General features: G+C 39.6%; 1 protein-coding gene across 2 annotated transcripts in view; it reads left to right on the top strand.

The window, feature by feature from the left end:
* The first annotated feature begins 599 nt into the window (after window positions 1-599).
* The window catches only part of LOC306909470 (kazrin-like), a 58,928-nt gene continuing 44,327 nt past the window's right edge, over window positions 600-15,200 (top strand). Inside the window, exon 1 of one of the 2 annotated variants that reach the window (XM_079483195.1) lies at window positions 600-1,145. In XM_079483195.1, the coding sequence (XP_079339321.1) occupies window positions 953-1,145 (193 nt within the window). In that variant the 5' untranslated portion in view covers window positions 600-952. The remainder of the gene's footprint in view (window positions 1,146-15,200) is intronic. The other variant, XM_079483194.1, reaches the window with a different exon arrangement.

Here is a 15,200-nt window from a genome sequence, read left to right as displayed (position 1 = left end):
TTTTACATTTCACTTCCTGAATATGATTTCTGGGAATCCATAAACAGTTGGGGGTTCGGCCGAAAACTTTTGACCCTGTCAAAAGATTGATTGCTTTCAGTGTAATTCCCTTACTTCCTGTGTGTAGAGGACAGGACTAATATGCGTCTCATGTCCAGTGCTGAGGTTGCCTGGTTCCTTATTTGAGTTTAGCTGACCCACCCCCATCCGCAACCACAAGTGTGGGGGAGAATTTCCAGGGACAAAAGAATGAATATGTAATGAATAGAAAGGGAAAGGGGTAGGAGTGTGTGTGCGTGCGTGTGCGTGGGGTTGAATAGATATATCCAGCTTGACAAGTGTTTTTTGAGGGATCCCTGGCACCGCTTAGCCCTTTGAGTGGAAGAAAATCTGCTCTCATCTTCCACCTCGAGCACGTAAGAACAGTTGCTTACCCAGCACGAAACGCTCGTAAAGAAAAGCCTCTTCAAAATCCAGGGCTGCAGTTCTCAGAGTTTGAAAAACATTGTACTTTGGATCCCTCCCACTCTCCCCCCAGAAACTGGGCGCACATGGTACGTTCCAAGAGCACGTTTAAAGAGAGCATGTCATCTTTCAATGCACTGTGTCCTCTCTGGAAGCAGCTGCTGGGAGCGGGTTTTTTCAGCGGGAAGTCTCCCTCACTCCTGCCTGCTGTTTCGTCCCCCCGTTGCATTCTTTCACACGCTCTCTCTCTCTTTCCGCCTCACGTTCGGCTCATTATCACTCTAACAGAAAGCAGGTAGCGATAAGGTCTTTCGAGCAGACTTTGGATTTTTCCTCTTCTGCGTCTGTTTTGCATGTGTGGTCTAAACTGTGGCAGCAAAGGAATAAAGGGAGAAAGAGAGGACGAACGGCTTCTTCTAGCCCTTGACAGTGTGCTTGACACCATGCGCCTCTGTGTGGATTTGCTTCTCAGGGGAAAATCCTGAAAATGATGGAGGACAACAAGCAACTGGCTCAACGGATTGATGGGGCCATCCAGTCAGCCAGCCAGGAGGTGACTAACCTGCGCTCCGAGCTCTCCGCAACCAGCCGCAGACTGGCCGAGTTGGGGGCGTGTAACCCTACCGGCCTGGAGAACAACCAGCAGAACCACCATCACCACCACCACCATCATCTGCACGGTAAGAGATGTGTGTCAAGTTTCTCTCAGTGTGGACTGTTGCAGTTTTGGAGTTACAGTGTTACAAATAGTTAACTTATTTGAAGAGAGTTGGTGGGAGGGGGCTTTTTGTTAAGGAGAAGAAAAGTGAAGAAAAGAAGAGGGAGGCAACTTATCTCGTTCTTCTGCGTCTTGTCCCGTTTCCTGGGTAGCCGGTGGGAAGGGTTTCAAAGTGCAGATGTGACAAATCAGACGATGACTGGAAGAGTTTTAGAGTTTTACAACCAGAGAAATAGAGAGAGAGAGAGAGAGACAGAGAGAGAGAGAGAGAAAGAGAGAAAGTGAGGGGGATTCATAAAGATGTCGTCACAACTTCTGATTCACAGGGAATAACATGAAACACGTGGTTTGGTTCAATGCTAGAACTCTCAGTGAAGTTTTAGTACTTTAACAGTTTTTACTGAAGTATTTTTCAAATGTTAGTCAAATGTAAGTTTTGCTTTATTTGCAAAGCTGTAAGTATGCTATGGTTGAATTTGCTATGGTATATAGGTTGAATTTTGTGAAAAGTGTGAAACTGCGGCCTGTCAAACATTACTCTTTGTTTCACTTCGCCTGTCATTGCAAAATTAAATCCACTGATGGAATTTGTTTTCTAAACAAGGGTTGTCATCTGTGAAACCTAATATAAATGATTTTAGCAATTTAATTTGGTGCCTTTAGTGACTGTTTGACATGTTTTTTAGATTTTTAAAATAAAGTGATAGTTCAGCCAAAAATGTTTATTCTGTCATCATTTACTCATTCTTGTCATGTCAAACGTGCATGACTTTCTTCCGCAGGACACAAAAAAGGTATTTTGACAAAATTTGTTAACTGGCCTCCATTCACTTACATTGGTTTTGTGTCCATACAATAAAAGCGAAAGGGGGCCAGCGGTACTCAGTTACCAACTTTCTTCAAAATAGAGTCATAAAGGTTTGAAATGAGAAGAGGGTGAGTAAATGATGACAGTATTTTTATTTCAACTATCCCTTTAAGGCAGTCACAGTATTATCATAAAGTATCCGATGACCTCACATGACCTGTGTTTGCCAACGGCTTTTCTCTGTTGTCATAGATTTTGTCTTTAAAGCTGTGTCTCCCCTGTGTGTGTCATCATTGTAAGTATTGTGCCTCATCATTTGCGTTTCAGCTTATCAACTTTCACTTCATGGCCTTTTAAAAGAAAGTTAGGTGTGGTGGAGCTGTCGTTGCCCGAGGCCGGTTTCTGTCAGGCTATAGTTCATGTTAAGCTGCTCAGCCATGTGGACGATCAGTGTCCGGGTGTGCAGCCGGGGATCAACGCATTGATATTGTGTCAGGTTGATGATGTTATGAGAGTCACTGCATGCAGGGCAGATCAGCAACACGCTCCTCCTAGGGGTCCACTGCACTGCAGGCTGGCCAGCTGAAAGTATGCCGAGGCACTTTTATGCGGGGATAGAGGGAGCGTGATGGAAAGCATGTGTTTGAACAGGTGTCATTGGCAGGACCTTTCTAAATGAATGTCATTGTATGAACAGCATGGCTCAACACAATACTGGTCTGCTCTCTCTCTCTTTTCTCACGGGTTTAAGGCATCTCATTGCAGAGAACCCACATTCCTATTTAGCAGTGTGCACTGATGTAATTCTCTCTCTCTCTCTCTCTCTCTCTCTCTCTCTCTCTCTCTCTCTCTTTCTCTCTCTGCTTCTCTGTCAGATGACTGTTTACACGTGAAACTGAAGGCTGAGCGAGCAGAATGTAATCAGATACACATTCCTCTGTCCTGCTGTATATGGGAGTCTCTCTCATAGTTTAAACAAAATCACCCTCCCTCCAAAAACAGCATTCCTATCATCAGGCCTTTGGATTTAGTTCTGGTCACATCCTTCCGTGATTATCACGCCAAGGGCTGAGGGCCATGAACAGTTGTCGGTTTTTCAGTTTGGCTCAGTATCATTTTGCTGCGCATTCACGTGAGCGATTATGTTGCAACATTTTCCACTAATATGGGCTTTTACAAGCTACAAAACGGTTTATTGCCGCCAATAACTGTTTAATGCGGCTAAATTCCTGCTTATTTATTTTGAAAAACACAAGAAACTTTTGACCCTTGTTGCTGGAGATGTTACTGAATATAGCCTTGATACTCAGTCTGGGTTTAATATGTTGTGACAGAGAGATGGAGAGATGAAGTTTGCGATGACACGATCCATGAGAGGATATTAAAAACAAAATGTTAATAGTGTTAAGCTGAAGTTACAGGCACAGTGCTATTATCTTGTGAGCCGTTGACAGGGCTGTGCGGTTGCTAAGGTTTTTTGGGTGGTTGCTGGTTCGCTACTCAGTGGTTGTCAGGATGTTGCTAGGGTTTTCGATATGGGTGCTAGGTGGTTGCTAACTGTCATCATTTAAGAAACAATTTAAAGGAATAGTTTAATCCGAATCCGAATTAAATTTCTGTCATACTCTCACCCTATAGTAATTTTAAACCTGGAACCTGTTGAACACAAAAGAAGATATTTTGATGAATGTGGGAAACTAACAAATACAGTTTTTCCTCCTATGGTAGTCAATGGTGCCCCAAAACATTCTTCCAAATAAATGTTTTAGTGTTCAGCAGAACAATGACAGTTACATATATTTAGAACAACTTGAGGATGAATTATTGATGACAGAATTTTCATTTTTGAGTGAACTATCCCTTTATATCCTACAAAAACTGATTCCTTTCCTCAACCATCCAATAGGTTTGTTCGTAAGCCTAATTAATAGTTATGCTTGTCTTCGAGAACACCACCAACAAGACAAACATTAAATTAATACGATGATGCTCCCCTTAAAGATGGAAGAATGTGATTCTCCTTATCAGATTTAGATTGTAGTTCAGACTCATGCGCACCTGATTATCGGATGAAGCTAAACGGATAAGAGCGTCAGATTCAGATGATTCACATACTGTATTAGAAGGAATTACATCTGTGAATGAAGCAGTACGTGGAATGCTAGAACATAATTGAATGTGCCTTTCCTCTGGCTTACTGCATTGATTATTATAACCCACTGCAGCATTTTTTCCATATCTGTTGACAGCAACAATTCTAGCTGTCATTCAGCACTGCAAGCAGTGAAAATGATTAAATTTTGCTTTTCAAAATATGATGTATCTTTTCAATATTTATAACATTATAATATTTATTTATAATTATATATAATTTATAATAGTATAATCATATATTATAATTAAATAAAAAAACAAATCAAATTTGTTAAAAACTTGATGGTCTCTGTAACCCCAGCATTGAGAGTATTCTAAATAATGTGTGCGGTTCACAGGATTCTGTTTCAAAGAAAGCAAAGACGTTTTGTTCAAACATATTAACATGCTTTGTGCCCATCTTACCTGCTTTGTCCTTCATCATATTAGAATTTTCTCTCTCTAGTCAAGGGCAAACATATCGTTCCTGTGAGATTCTAAATAATTCAAAGCCATATGGATGATGTTTTTGTCCTGTCATCAATTATCACAAAAATCGTTTGCTGTACAGGTTTATTTTATAAATCTCTGACTATTTTATCAACCATAGAAATGCAGAGACTATACATTTGCGGATCATTTAAAATCAGCTATGTACTTCCAAATCAATTCCGCTAAAGCCTAATACATTATTTACAATCCTGGCTGGATGATCCTCAGAAGTCGAAGAATTGAAATCTGCATGAAAAAAGTGAGGTATCACTACAAAGTTCACCTTTGTCTCCTTCCTTCGTTTCTGAGTTCTCGAAGCAAGACAAGGTTTCAAACAGACAATGCAGCTCTAAACGAAAGCAATTGCAGGCGCAAAGTGTAAAAAATAAAATGTAGAGCCTAGATGCTCTGCTGAGCTTTTCTCTCACATCTCACGCTGGGAGAGTCGACAGCCTCCCCAGAGAGGAGCTCTTACATGACAAATGTGAAAAACTCTAATGGAATGACATCTTCACACCCTTGACTGGCTGTTGGAAAGTCTGAAGTTACGAATTGGGCAAGTCACCATTCAGATTGAGTAACGCTTCAGATGTGAGCGGAATTATACCTGGAGAGAGATGATGGGAGAGAATTAGCAACATGATTGAGATTTATGAAAAACCTTATTTAAAATGAATGTTCTGTTTTTATTGTCTCACTCTCATAACCTCGTGTTGTTGACTTTTTAGAACGATGTGTGGTCCATGTGACTCATGCACTATGTTGCAAATGCTTACAGTAGCCTTTTGTAAAAAAGCATTTGAAATCAGATATAAAATGTACCCTTGGAGAGTTTATGAGAGATGCAGAACATCCTATCTGTGAACCATTTTTTGACAATCTATTATATGAAATCAAAAATCATATACAGTGTAACATACAGTGCACAACGAATTTACAGGGTTTAGACAAATATATTTGCAGAAAAGAAACAATGAGAAACAAAAAGAATCAATGCGCAATTTCTCTGTGACTGCCAGAAGGTAATTGTGCGAATGGGCCCCTGGCAGATGGTTATAGTGTGAATGGGCCTATGGCATTACTCATGGCATGAGAGAGTGCCTGCCACGTTGGCGCATTGAAGTCGGCCATAGACCAGAACAAGAACTGAATTAGATCATCGGAAAACCTGAATAAATCTCCAAATCCGTGTTAGAATAGTTGTCTAAAAAGTGTTTTTATTGTTGTTGGCTGACTTTCTTATAGTGTATGTGAACTGTTCTCACAATGAGAATAGATGAAAACCAGTAGGACATACAGTAAATAAGGCGTGAAAGCAGTTGAATAAAATATTGAATCAAGTATTTCATTCATCGGAAGCATTTGCTTTTACTTTCATATTCGACTTAAAATGTCGTTGACTTCACTTAAGCCAGCCCAAGCGAGCTGCTGTAGAAAGCCGAAAAAACAAGTCAGTCTAACTGTCCAATTCATCTGTTCTGAGCCCTGCTAAATGGGCTAACGCTCATAATTCTAATATTTCCCTGCCAGCTCAACACACAGCGATCCTACTAGCCATGCTAATGCAAAATTTAAAGTGATATGAGAGATTGTGACAAGCCATTAAGAATATAACCACATGACAGCGCTGCCAGCATCAGTGGCAATAGCCTGAAGCAGTAGGTGCGGTGTTAAGGAGCCTGCGGTGGAGCTTATGGCTTTGCAGTGCCCCCGTGATTTATGCCGGCACTAGTCGGAGTCTCGCAATCCACCCCCCAACGTGACCCTGAGAGAGCGATAACCAGAGAGAGATACGATGAAGTGAACTCAATAAAGGACTCTAGACGAAGGTGACGTTTGAAATTGCTTTTAAATCAGCCTTTGGGAGTTGTTACGCCTCGCTGATTTTGTGGTATTTTATTTGGTCTGAATTTTTGAGGATTTCTTGGAAAGGTTATGGAATGACGGCTGGGTCTTTGGAACCCAATGATATGTCTTGATGCAGTATCTTCTCAAGTTCCCCTCGGTGGACGAAACGCTCTGGAAATCTGCTGGAATGAATACCGTAAGTAAAAATGTCCCCAGTCTAACAGAAAACAAAACTACGTCTGTCATATTTAAGCATTTTCGTCAGTAGAAACACGGAGTCTGGGTTGTGAGAACAGTGCACCTCTTGCCTGAGAAACAGCATCAGTTCGGAGGAAAGGGGCACCTGTAATTTTCGTCTCCGGTTTCTTTTGTCTAAGTCATGGTGTGGGCTCTGGTTATCCACATCAAGTGTACTAAAGAAGAATTACAGAATGCAGAGAACAGCCTTGTTTTTGAAGTAGAAGGAAAGTATCTCTTTCCCCATCTCCTCATGGGACTTCCCTGCCTTCCTGTCGGCTCCTTGAGTGTGGGGAGAGTGTTTAAAGCCCCTCTCCTCTTCTCACACCACTCCCATCTTTTCCTTCCTCTCCTGTCTCAAAACCGCAGGGTGGCCCCCTGAACCACACCCTGTCTGTGACCACTGCAGCGCGAGGTGGAGTGTGTCCTTACAATAGCCCGAGGCAGATCCTCACCATGGGGGATGGGTAAATAACCCAAAAACACACGCATACGATATTGTCCAGAGACTTTGTAACCAGCTGTGAGCTTAAACACATAACCCCTTGCCTCGTAGAAGTGGTTGTAGATCATTCCCACTCATAATTCCCCAGTCCACAAACAGTCCAGAAGGAAGACTGTTTAGGAATTACTTATCGTCCATTGCAGAAGTTAACTAAAATAAAACGCTTCTTATTGGGATGCATGCTTGAAGGTGTTGCCTGGTTGGAGTTTACCATGTTTTGGTAGCTGTTGGATGTTGAGAGATGACTGCAGGTTTATTATCGAGTTGTAATATTTGAAATAATAATGTAATTGCCGTCTCTGTTTGTAGTTTTTGATATAATTACACACGAAAGGGCTAAAGTGTATAGAGTTTAAAAAAAGTCTTGCAGAGTTTAATAAGAACAGTGTATGGGTACACTAACATTTTATGAGTCATTGTGGAAAACAAGGGGGGGTACAATTAATAATTATTTGTCACTGGGCTGTAAAATTGCCTGTTTTTTGTGTCAGTCTTTGTTTTATTTCCCTGATGTTAGACATTCAATTTCACTTGTATGTTTGAATTAGCTTGTAGCATAGTCAAGCCTTTAGCTTAAAGGAAAATCTTCAGCTTCCTCTTAATGGTCACAGTATATCGAAGTATCGCACGTCGCAATACAAAAACATTAAGATATGTATCCCAGAGCTATTAGGATATGTATCATAGAGCTATGGCAGTATAAAAAAGTTTAATATTTACATTTAGGCATTTTGCAGACGCTTTTATCCAAAGCGACTTGCATAGCATTATCCTATACATTTTACATAGGTGTCTGCAATCCCCTGAGATCGAACCCACAACCTTGCATTGTTAACGCAATGCTCTTGTACTGAGCTACAGGAAAGCTATAAAAGCTATAAAATATCATATTTCATCACCAAAAAATGTTAATTATTGAATTTATTTATTAATCCTCATGTCATTCCATAGCTGTATGACTTTCTTTTTTCTGCAAAACACAGAAAAGGATATTTTGAAGAACGTTTGTAGCCGAACAAAATTGACCCCCCCATTGACTTCCATTGTATGGACACAAAACCCCTGACACATTTCTCGAAATATATTATATATATAATATATAAACATTTTGGTGAAATATCCTTTTTACATATTTAAGTATGCTCACTGCTGGTAACCAAGTGGAAAAAACATCAATGTTTATTCTGAAAATCTGTAGATATACAGTATATACTGTAGATTCTCTTAACTTTCATACAGGTGTTAATTTTCTAACGCTGTCAAACGCCTTTTAGACTTTCTGTTTTGCTCAGGGTCCCCTGGTAACCTGCCCATCTATGCAGCTGCCCTCAGTCACTGTAATGGTGGTAAGAGCGCCGCCGGGCCCAGCAGCAGATGGCCCTGGCGTCAACACCAGTCAATGACATCCACCCGTGCTTCACGATGCATCCAGATGCAAGCAGCTAAGTAGAACGGGGAGAAATATACTCCCTATGGTGATAACTTCATGACAGGGGCTAAAGAAAAATGTATTAGCAAGGCTAAAGGGACGTTAGTTACAGACTGTCAGCTAAAAGACAAATGACAGGAGTGATCACAGTTTTGCTTAAAGTTCGCCTAAATGGTAGGCTATCATATTTTCTATCTGTATGAAAGATGGCATTGTAAACATCATTTAAAATATTTCTGCTGAAGTTAAATGGTTTGGAATGACTTGAGGCGGAGCAATGATGACACAGTGTTTATTTTTGGGTAAACTGTCTCTTTAAATAACTAAATGAAAAAGGGGTAAGCCCTAAAATGACATTTCATCAAATCTCAGATTTCCTCCATTCATTCTGTCATTTGCTCATCTCTTGGCCATGGGTTACGTGAGATATAATTCTTTATCTAAAGACTGAATGATTTTGTGAGGTACAGTAATGAGCTCAGTTTCATGCTTCTCTGCTGGTCCTCAGAGGTCCTCCTTTCTCCTCTTATCACTCTCCCTGGTCTCTCCTCTTCACAGCCCACTGCACGCTGTCTGTCTCTCAGCCTCCCTCACTAGGCCCTCTTATCATTGCACAATAAGCGTTGACGTGCCACACATTTTCTCAGTGGATGATACTTATAGGTCTGGCAAGGAATGATGCATTATGCATCCTTCAGGTCATTTTATATCGCTTTATTGGAACGTGAGGTTTATGAAGACCATATGTTAGCCGGTATAAGCTTCATTCTATGGATTGCCAAGTGAAATGTCGTTTCTTGTGCCCGTTTTGGATAGATACGTCAGACATGTCATCCATCATGTTGCACATCTGAAGAGAATCAAAGGGAAAGCTGGGAATGCTAGGGACTGTAGATTTGATAGAGGGGTTCGATGTTCCTCAAATATGCTTAGATCTGTGCAGGTGGGACCTTCTGGTTATAATGGCTGTGGACCGACTAATTTACTCTCTGGGGTCTGGTATTAGACTGTCATCACTGTTGAGATGTTAATGTCCAAACATCTGGTCAAGGTTGACCACAACGACTCTGTGAAAGTTTTGTTTATGACCAAGGGAAAGGAATGTTATTGCTTTTTCTGTTAAATGAACAGGAAGTCGAAAAGGTTTCCAGTTTCATCAGTACTACAGCAACTACAGCACGAGCACACAAAACATCGCATTATCCCTGCATAACTGTTGATTCACTATAAATTGGCATTTTTAACATTATGCATGTTCACACCGATTGCCAACTTAACACAAACACATGACTTAGTTTGTCTTACCACGTGTGGTTCATGCTCGGCATCTTTTAGCTCCGGGGCCGCGCCATCTATCAGTTTCAAACGATCTCCAAATCCAGCGTTATATCCATCGTTTATATAACATTCATCGCAATATGCAGTGAGCAAAGATACACAGCTAAACTTCCGTCAGCCGAGTGAAGCGCCATTGACCATGTTGAGCTTGAGAAACCATCATGCTTAACAGTGTAAAGATGTCAGAACTGGGGCTGAATGATTAATTGCATTTGCGATTAAATTGCGATGTAATAACATGTGATTTTCTAACGGCAAAGACTGCGATTAATTGTGGGGATGTACAGTCCAGACTGCTAGGAGCTGACCAGTATCATCTCAAAAGCATTTTTGCATGGAAAAATTTCTCCCAAAGTGCTCGGGACATAAGCTTGAAACGTACACTCTCTTCTCTCAACAGGTAGTGGTCTAGCTTTTGTTGAAACTTGTAACTTTGTATTAGCACCTAATGTACTATTGCATAAAAAGTATAAAAGTGTCTGCTAAATGACTGAATGTAAATGTAGTTTATGGCTAATCTGTGTAATATTGCGTTGGTTACAATGATTGATTTATTTTCTTTATTAAATAATACAGAAGATAACGTGCCTAAAAAGATTCATATTAAATCGCAATCGCAATATTTAAAAAGAAAATCGCAATTAGATACTTTTCTTGATAAAATAAAATATTGTATTTTATAAATAAATAAATAAATAAAAATGTATAATACATTAATAAAATATTATATTTATAATATACATAGTTTTTCCATAATTAATTAGGAAATTATTTAAAAAATGTAAGCAGCAAAATCTTCAACTGTTTTGTAAATATAGCCCTACTCTGAACCCACAAATAAACACAAAACTCATACATAAAGGAACATGTTTCAGAAATGTACAGATTACAGCTCCTTCTGTCGTACCTCGCCTCTTTTTTCTTTTCCTCTTTTCTCTGTAGGGGGTGGAGATGATCTGAGTTTAAGAAACAATCTCCCATCCTATTTTCTTTCCAGCCGCACAAATCCAGCCCTGAGTTTTCATCTCAAATCAACCAAATCTTGCGTCCAGACTTCAAAAGACTAGAACTTTTGCTAAAGAAATGGAAAGATGCTTGAGCACCCAATCGAAAAGTCCTAGCACATCCTATTAAAATGCCCCATTGCCTTTGCTGTAAAAAGGCTAGAAAAAGACTACCTTCCCCAGGCTGTATCTATCCATTCAGAGATGAGCTTTGACAGACTGAAATAGAAAAAGTAAAGTTAGGGTGAGTTCATTTGCAAGATACAAAGTGTGACATTTCTCGACAGCTGAAAAATACTACTAACCACTTATTACTGCAGTATTTATGCGCGATGAATGTGCTTAGTATGGTAAAAAAACACTCAACAAGAAGTGTGATGGACATTTTATAGATCTAATTTGGTGCAAGTAAATTTGTGTGACAACAGTGAAAACGCCGTAGTTGATCAAACCAAATATCTCATCAAGATGTCACATAATCTGAAACGCTGTGATGCATAACTGCACGATAGCTTGCAAAAATGAATAGCCTGAGTGAGATTAGGAGCTGTAGATTTGGTTGTATCAAATACGGTAACTGTATGCTGATCAGACATTCTTGCATTACAGCTGTAAAAAAGTTTTTTTAAATAAAGGTCTTGTTCATGCCCTCTCTGCCCTTAATATATGACTCTCCCTTAATCTCTTGCCAAATGTAAGCCTGCCCCCCAGATAGCAATTCCCTCTCTTAAACCCACCATTGCTTTCCCTTTACCATCTAGTACCTTGGAAATTGACTTTCTTCACCATATTAAAGTCAGAATTTTGGCTCTGCGGAAATGTAGTGGTAGAATCCTCCTTTAGTCCTGGAAAGGAAAGAATGAAATTCATTCACCACTTTGATGTGTAGACTGGCTTTCGCATTAACATTTTTCCATGCATTTTATAATTAACCACAAGTAGTCTTTCAGTTGGATTTTGCTGTGGGATGTTGTTGGAGAGCCAATAGGAGGCTTGTGGGCATCACTCCTGAGCTGGTGGTTTGAAGCATCTGAGAAGGTTGAGCTTCAGCAGAATTCTAGGGTAAGAATGACCCATTGCGATGAGAGCAGTGCATGATTGATTACTTTGATCTTAAATTTAAAGAGCATTTTAATTATGAGCTGTGTGGAAAAACGCTTTTGCTGTTCAAAATGGCAACTCTGAATCTGTAAACAAGTGACTCAAAAAGAAAAAAACACCAGCGAATGCTGCAATAAAAAAGCGGTTTGAAAGACAAAGAGGTTAGATTTTTTTTATTTAGCTCCCCAGTTTTAGTAAAGAAAGAAGGTATTAATTTAGCCATAATTCCTGTTTGTGTGCAGTACTGGCGACTTTTCCAGCCTGGAGATGAAAGCCATGTTTGAGATGCAGTAAACTCTACTATGAGAGCAGTGTAAGACAGAAGTCCCATGATTTTTGCTAACATCAAATCTAGTGATGGAGTCAATCAACAATACGTTTAGGACTTTGATTTAATGTGGACCTGTCTGCAAATAAAGTAAATCTAAAAATTTGACACAGCCAGCTTTTGAGTTTAGAATGGGCAATAGGTTTGGTTACCTGGCAGGCTGGTTGCTGCTTTATCTTTGCTGTTTCTCTCTTGTGACGTTTGTTGCCAAAGCTATTTTCATCCGAAAATAACAGTTCAGCCACCATTGATTCACCCTCATGGCATTCATAACCTGTATATGACTCTTCTTCGGAAAACAAAGTAAGAAATGTCTTCGTAGCTTTGTGTCCATACAGTGGAAGTCAATGGAGCCTAATGTTGTTTGGTTACCAACATTCTTTAAGATATCTTATTTTATGTTTGCAGAAAAAGTCATGCATCTAATGACATCAGGGTGACTACATGATCAAATCATTTTCATGTTTGTGTGAACTATTCTTTAAAGTTGACCAGAAGGCCAACAACTGCTGGTGGCCAGAACTGCTGTTTAAATCAACTGTAGCTTTGAGCTGAAAGTGTTATAGTTGTACAATTTGTTATAAATTCGTTCACGATGCAGAACATATGGCCACGCGATTCACTGTTGGACATGAATGACTGCAGTTTGGCTCTGCATGCCAGCTAGCTCACGGCGACGAGCGCAAAGTCAAAACAGCCTTTGGCTAGAACTGCAGCTCTAGATTGATGTTGCATTCGAGTCTGAATCAGGTGTGAATACACAAAACACTGATGTACACAGATCACTGAAAGCTAAAAGCATTGCTCACACACTAGCCGTGTAGTGAAAAGCCGGGGACTTCACAGTTTTGAAACAGGTGTGAGATGGAGCGTGTCACCTATCAAAGGCATCTTTTTAAATGCTGCCCATCAGGTAGCTGCCGGGGCGGACGCATGCCATTTTTTTTCATTTCAGAAAAAATTCCGCCCTCGTGTCAATCTGCAAACTGTTAGCGAAATACTAAGGCAAGTTTACAGAGTCCAGGGCTTATTGGCGTTCACTCCCCAGCTTGGAGCTCAGAACTGGGCGGCCCTTTCCAGTCAGCAAATATGGCTGATTTACAAACCTTCTGCTTGACCTTTACCAGTTGATTAGTCCAATCACTAAATCCCTGAGGTTTGCTTTAATTCATCGGCTTTGTCCAGATGGGGAAACACAGGTTTATGCCTCTTTCCATATTGGCAGTATAGATAAAAGAAAACAACCACCATCTTGCCTGTAAACAGAATGTAATTGCTAGTTACCGTGTTTCATTTCATAAATGCTCTTTGCGATCTGCAAGGCTTGTTTAAGGATTTATTGAAAATTGCCGTGCTTAATACAAGAGTTATCTTTGTGTATTTGTCTTTACAGGGGAAGTCAAAATGACGTCAAACTGACGTTTTTTTGAAAGCTTACACAACAAAGCTCCACTTACAAATCATTATTTTAGCTTACTGTTGTGAATCGTTGTAAAGTAAATACATGCAGTTATGAACAGATTTTTACCCTAAAAAACATCTGTGTGCATGTAGTGTAAACTGGTTGCACATATTAAAGTTGTTTTATTCAGCATGCTTTACGTTCAGGTTGCTCTATTTATGTACATTCAACAAACAAACATGATTTCTACATGTATAAGTTTCATATTTTGATGCAATTTCTCAGCTACTTAATGTGACATGCATCTTGTGTCAAAGGGATAGTTCACACAAAATGAAAATTCTGTCTTCATTTACTCACCCTCAGGCCGTTTCAAACCTGTATACATTTCTTTGTACTGTTGAACATGAAGGATATTTGAAAGAATGTTAGCGATTTTTGTACTGGGACATCATTGACTACCATAGAAGAAAAACATATCTAATTTTGTGTTCTACAAATCTACAATATCTTGAAGAATTTCGAAAAACAAACAGTTCTGGGGCACCTTTGAATACCATTGAATTTTTCAGTCAATGATCCAGAACAGAAATTGATAACATGCCAAATATCTTTCTCTGTGTTCATAAGAACAAAGTAATTTATAAAGGTATGATATTACACGAGGGAGTAAATGATGACAGAATTTTCATTTTTGTGTGAACTATCCCTTTAACTAATGAAGCAAAATTTGATTTATGCTTTTGTGTTTCTCAGAAATGAATGCATGTGGTTTAAAACTTCATGAGGTGGAGTAAATAATGAAGAAGTTGTCATGTTTGTATTAAATATCTGTGTTTTTTTACATTAAAGGAGCTTTAACAGATGCTGTCTGTCACATGACAAAGTTACAAGACACATGTTACTTCCCATATGGTTGTGTTTAGGTTAGTTTAAGGTTAACTGTGTAATAATGCAGAAGGATGTCTCTGCATGCTTTTAGCAAAGCTGCACTGTTGTGGCTCTTTAACAGTGCACAGGATAATTTATGAGGGGTCCTGTCTCATTCTTTTGTGTCTTCTACAAGAGCGTTGAAATATTTACACAATATGATAGAGCCCATCTGCACGCTGTCTACAAACATCCATTTTCAAGGCACTAAGCAACACTGTTGTACACTCGGCTTTGGATTCTGTCACTGTTTTCTCAGAGGGCTTGTAACTGAGGCCCACAGAGTTACGGTTTGTGAAATAAATATTTTTCTGGCTGATGAAAGCAAATTGGCAGGCCGCTTGTGATAGCTGTGAGTTACTACACATTGAAAGGCATCCAGAATTAAACTACGGGGGGTTTTGGAATGAGATTTTGCCATTTATCAACAAAAACGTGTAAAACAGGTCTAGTTTAATCTGT

This window comes from Barbatula barbatula (genome assembly GCF_947034865.1).
Source record: "Barbatula barbatula genome assembly, chromosome: 20".
Taxonomy (NCBI): domain Eukaryota; kingdom Metazoa; phylum Chordata; class Actinopteri; order Cypriniformes; family Nemacheilidae; genus Barbatula; species Barbatula barbatula.
The sequence above is the reverse complement of the archived record's forward strand: the minus strand, read 5'-3'. Positions and strand labels throughout refer to the sequence as shown.